Below are 6,153 nucleotides of genomic sequence, written 5' to 3' on the forward strand. Positions count from 1 at the left end.
CCTACACAATTTATATGTATATTGTATATCACCTAATTAAATAAGCAAATAAATACATATAGATATATACATGTTTATATATAGAGAGGGACAGAGACAGAAATAGTAAGAGAGGGAGAAAGAGAGAGAAAAAAAGTGAGTGAGAGAGAGGGGGGGGGGGGGGCGCAGACAGACAGACATAGATCTGATGGAAGATGTGAGGCGTACAGCCATCCTTTTCATAGACTCCCTACCTCCACTGCTTCCATCCTCGAACCCGACGAGCGTGGTGGACCCCTGCCCAGCCGGGTCCACTACGTCGGAGATTCCGGGCAAACAAGCTGGCTGCACCTCGTCTGCGAAACCGGGAAAGACGGGGGACGTTAGAGAACGTGTCGCGTGATTTATGAGAGTATGTGTTCTCAGACTAAATGCGTTAGTCAAATATTTTGTTGATTTAAGCTGTCACCATGTTAATGCACTGCAATCATGGAATAGAGCGCATTGGCGTGAATATATTGATGTTCTTTATACATTTGAAGTATTAAATTAATAAAACTTTTAATAAACGTATTGTTTAGAAATTGGTCTGAAACATTCTTTGGACGCGCATGCTATATACATATACATATATATATATATATATATATATATATATTATATACGAAGGATCGTTGTGGATGATTTTAATGTAAATTATAAGGAAAGAATATGATTATTTTACTACTAGCAAGTGTATTTAGAAGGTCGTTACTATTTTTGCAGCTATTTATGTTAAATTTGATTTTGTTTTTTATATATAAATGAATTCAGTGAATTCACATTCTTTTAGAGTAATTATGAACCGTTAACCTATGAGGCTTGGTAAATCTCCAAGCTTATTTTCTAACTACATTATTTATCTCCAAAATCATATTTTGCGTTCCATGGGTAGTATACAGATCAATAGATACATGAATAAATTAGAAGATAGACAAACGTTGATAGTAATAATGATAATAATAGTAATGATAATCATTATTATTATTGTAATAATGATAATGATAACGATGGTGATAGTAATAGTGATAAGGATAATAGTAATAATAATGATAATGATAATAATAAAACAAAAATGATGATAAAAAATAAAAATTATAATAATATTGATAATAGCGGTGATAACAACGACGATATATATAATGATAAAAACAAAAAACTACTACCACAAATAATAATAATAATAATAATACTGATAATAACAAAATCATTATGCTATTAACAACAACAATAAAAACAAAAAACAACAATTACGATAAAAAAAAAACTTACCGTTAAATTTGATAGGCGATTCTGTCATGACGATGCCGATGTTGTGGCCATTGGTGACGTCATCATCGCTTTTCAGACTAGGGTGGAACCATCTATTGGCAACTTTGTAGGCCGTGTTTTTCAAGATTACGTGGTCACTGGAGGTCAAGAAAGGAGATGACGATGAAGAGAGGTCGTTGGGATGTTAGGTCGTTAGAATATTTGTGGGACAGGGGACTGGACGAGGGTGAGTGGGTTCGTGAAATCAAAGGAAGGTGAAATAAAAAATGCTAAGAGATGAGAGATGAGGATGAGAAATGAGATGTAAAGATTGCGATGGATGCGTTGCGATGCCGAGTTATCAGTGATATTGCATGCAATGTGGCAAAACGTGTGGGTTATTTTTTTGGGCTGGCATGGATCTTGATTCTCAGTCATAAGAGATAGTCTTTTTAGTTGATTTGATACGTTTTCATAACATTAATGGATAACATATAATAAGTATAACAATAATGATAATGATAATAAAAGTATTCGTGATAATAAAAGCGATAATAACAGTACCAATAATAACAATCCTACTACTACTATGATAATAATAATAGTAACAATGACAGTGAAAGCAATGGTGATAATAATAATGAGAACAAGGCAATGGAAACCGAACGAATTAACAGGTAAAGACAAGTCTCTGCTTCAGTAACAGTTTGCGATTATGTAAAGTCTAAAAAAAGGATTGTTACCTTTAATTGTGGCCAATTAGGAACTGGACGCTTCCCTCTGTCAACACTGTACTACTGTGCTAACTACCTTGCCTCGCTTTTCCACACCACTTCGTAGATTTTTATAGTAGTTTGTGCAAAGGATGACGATACTTTTTTTCTGACTGTACAACCCGCACGACACGAAGCAAGACCGAAAGACTGACTAGCCGAAGAAGAATAAAAAAAAAAAAACCTTTCAAGATAAACAGATAACAAGTATAAACCGTTAAAACAGAATCATGACTCACTACTTGGTCGTAGCAGCACAGATAGCATTTGTTATGACGTGATAGCGGCTGATAACAACGGCAACGCAGCCAATAACGTCCCTGTCTCCATTCTTGAATCCGACGCTCACGACCCATGGATGGGACCCGCGAAGGACGTCACCGCTGTCGGAGGCACTCTGAAGGAGGGAAGCAGGTGTTAAGGCGAAGGTCGTGGGGGAGTTGCCTCGTCGTGGTTTCCGTGTTGGTTGCTCATCATCGTTTTCAATGACGAGTCACGGTTAGATGATATTGAATGAATGTGTTGCCTGTATGTATGTGTGTATATATGCATACACACACACGCAACACATACACAAAGGCACACACACACAACACATACACACACAAATATATATTTATATATATATTTTGCGTGTATATATGTATATATATATGTCAATATACATTTATATATTCACGTATATATGTACATATGTATGTATATATACATATATGTACATATATAAGTATATATGTTGTATATATATGTATATATATGCATATATATACATATACTTATATATATACACACGAATGTGCGTGTTCATATATATATATGTATGTATGTATACACATATACGTGTGTGCTTTTAAGATAAAAGTAAAAGAAACCAACAAGAAACAGTGCCACTGACCCTTCCGCAGTCCTTCGGCAGCACGCTGTTGGCACTGACGTTGACTGCAATGGCCTGGAGGCGTCGTTCGAAGTCATCGACTCTGCCGCCTCGGCCTGCTTGCAGTGTGCTGTTGATCTTGTTGAAGACCTCGGCCAGCTCGAGTGCAACGGCGATGTCCGCTGCCTGGTCGGCCTCGATGAACATCAGCGCTGTTCTTAACTGCAGCGACTGCGGGAAGAGAGGAAAGAGGAGACCGCAATGAGGCCGCACTGAAGAGAAAAAATAGGCTTTATCTAAGAGGAAAGAGGAGGTCGTGTTGAAGAGAATCGATAAAGTTGCAATGAAGAGAAAGTGAAGGTCGCACAGGAGAGGAAAGAAGAGGCACTAGAAATAGGAACGGACAGAGAAAAAAGTAGTAGGAATGGAGAGGTTCTGTGATACCATCTCGACTCGTTGAAGAGTGACTGATGCTTGCTTCACTTACCTCAAGTCGTGACTTGCCTGATGCCTGGCGCTTGTAAACGGCATGTACTTTTGCTTCCCGCTGAAAAAAGAGAGAAAAAGTATATAATAGTAACGCTATTGTATTTCCGGTTTCACTTATATTCTATAGATCAGTTATTCTGTCCTCAACTTTCTTCATTTCTCTATCTATCGCTGTCTTTGCTTCCTCTGTCTGTCTCTGCCTCTATCTTTGTCTTTTTGTCACTCTCCCCCCCCCCTTGTGTGCCTTCCGTCTGTAAGCCTGCCTTCCTGCCTTAATGTCTGTCTTTGGATCGGTATCTGTCTCTCTCAATTACATAGTATTTATGGAAAACATTTAGGGAAAAAAGACACTATACCTTTGCAACATGATGTATCTCAGCGTGTCTCTTACTTATCTTTAATAAGTTCTCGGATTCCTGAAAAAAAATCATAGAAGTTAAATTCGGGAAAACACCACATATCAGTTACTGTAAATAAAGATGAATCTTCAAAATTAAGTGTTCTTAGACAAACATTCGAAAATATATACTTTAGTGTGTACATGGGGACCGTACTCCCAAATGTAGATTAATACGAAGCTATCTTATGTTCTTATGTGATTCATAATATCTCACCTCCAGGTTATCCAGCTGTCCTTGCAATGAGTCGAATACCGTTGACTTTTCTGCAAGTGAAAGCAAAAGATATAGAGAGCTTTTTCTGTGTGTGAAATTACTGTATATACGTGTTTGATCGTGTCTGTCCGTATTTGTGCATTGTGAGCTGAACAGATATGTTGACAATACTTTATCTTTTAAATCCATTTCAGAACTGTGATAGCACATGATCTTTCAGTATATCAAATGAAACTTCAAAGCAGTTATAGCAGTCCGGAGAACCCTCAGATTTGTTTCCTTACCTAAAACGGACAGGGAGGACGCCGCCGCCAGGACCAGAGACGCGAGGACCACAGCAAAGGGGTGACAAACCATCGCGCTTTTGAATCCTCACACTGCAATGCAATACAACCTGGAAGGAGAGAGAGAAAAAAAAGAAAACATAAGTGTTTCCTCACATACAAGGCTAGATATGATATGATCCCTACGTAGGTTATAATGTACACATGTAATATCTGTGATAACATAGATAAACCGTCCGACTTACAGAAGAAGTAAGTCTTCGTGGAGGCGCTCTTACGGAGGGCGTGCTGCGAGTGTGTGTCGAGATCCCGGGAAGGATATTTAAATGCTTGTCCGAGGACCATAGGTAAGGGATGCCGGTGCGGGATATTGCTGTTCGTTCTTTTTTTCCTAGAGTTGAAAGAAATGCTGCGCTGCGGACGACGGTTGCCCAATGTTGCACTATTCACTCGAAGACTGGCGCAATTAACCGGCCGAGGGAATTCGCAGTGATGGTTATTATTTCTGCTTCGATATTGAAAACACAAACGCCAAAGTCATACCAAAACTTTCCTAAAAGCGAGAAGCGAATCCTCCTCCATCTATGGGATTCCCCGATAGTGGGAATTAAGTTGCACAATTAAATTCTATATACACATGTGTCTATATATGTATATATATCTATTTATTTACATGTGCATGTGCATGTGCGTGCATGTGAGTGTTTGTGTGTTTATGGATGTGTTTGTCTAAAATTTTCGCTCTTGTTTCAACCTGCAAGACCAGTGACCGGGCACAGGGGGAGATGCCCTTCAAGTGCCCTTGACAAGCCGTGGCAACTACCTGACCTTGACTCCTTGGTGCATCTTCCTGCATTTATACGTTTCTTGACTAGGGCCTCCACATTTACCCCCTCCCCCCCACACACAATATATATATATATATAAACACACATATGAATATATGCATATATATATATATACATTTATACACATACACACTCACACACACACACACATATATTAATGTGTGTATATATGTATGTATATGTATGTATATACATACATATAGACACACACACATACACACACACACGCACATGCACACACACACACACACATATATATTAATGTGTGTATACATATTTATGTATATATATATTTATATATATACATATAGACACACATATATACATACATATATATACATTATATATATGTATACATATATATGTACACACACACACACACACACACACATACGCAAAGGTGTATGTATATGTTGTATATATACATATATATATCCATACATATATATTATATATACACATATATGTATATATATACACACACGTACGCACATGTGTGTGTGTTATATATATGTATATATATGTATACACACGCACAAATACACACACACGCACTCACACACTCATATATATAAATATATATATATATACATATATGTATACATACACACACATATGCATATGTGTATGTATAACATATATGTATATATATGTATATATGTATATGATTATGTACATATATTTACATATATATATACATATATATGTATATGTATTTATATACACATATAAGTGTGTGTGTAATATAAACAAATATATACATGTATATGTATACATATATATATACACAAATATATGTACACACACACACACACAAACACACACATATATGTGTGTGTATAAATACATTTATATGTATATATATGTAAATATATGTATATATACATATATATGTATATATATGTAAATATATGTATATATACATATATATGTATATATATGTAAATATATGTATATATACATATATATGTATATATATGTAAATATATGTATATATACATA

At 36.1% G+C, this 6,153-nt stretch overlaps 1 protein-coding gene across 1 annotated transcript in view; it reads right to left on the reverse strand.

Annotated features, from left to right (window-relative positions):
• LOC125040801 overlaps positions 1-4,707 on the reverse strand; it is a 6,042-nt gene extending 1,335 nt beyond the window's left edge. The window contains exons 1-9 of the mRNA XM_047635531.1: positions 4,549-4,707; positions 4,304-4,413; positions 4,020-4,069; positions 3,762-3,821; positions 3,404-3,463; positions 2,938-3,147; positions 2,282-2,439; positions 1,291-1,427; positions 234-335 (exon numbers count right to left, since the gene is read on the reverse strand). Of these exons, the coding sequence (XP_047491487.1) occupies positions 234-335; positions 1,291-1,427; positions 2,282-2,439; positions 2,938-3,147; positions 3,404-3,463; positions 3,762-3,821; positions 4,020-4,069; positions 4,304-4,376 (850 nt within the window). The 5' untranslated portion in view covers positions 4,377-4,413; positions 4,549-4,707. The remainder of the gene's footprint in view (positions 1-233; positions 336-1,290; positions 1,428-2,281; positions 2,440-2,937; positions 3,148-3,403; positions 3,464-3,761; positions 3,822-4,019; positions 4,070-4,303; positions 4,414-4,548) is intronic.
• Between the last annotated feature and the right edge of the window lie 1,446 nt (positions 4,708-6,153).

Source organism: Penaeus chinensis, chromosome 29 (assembly GCF_019202785.1).
Source record: "Penaeus chinensis breed Huanghai No. 1 chromosome 29, ASM1920278v2, whole genome shotgun sequence".
In the NCBI taxonomy this organism is placed as follows: Eukaryota; Metazoa; Arthropoda; class Malacostraca; order Decapoda; family Penaeidae; genus Penaeus; species Penaeus chinensis.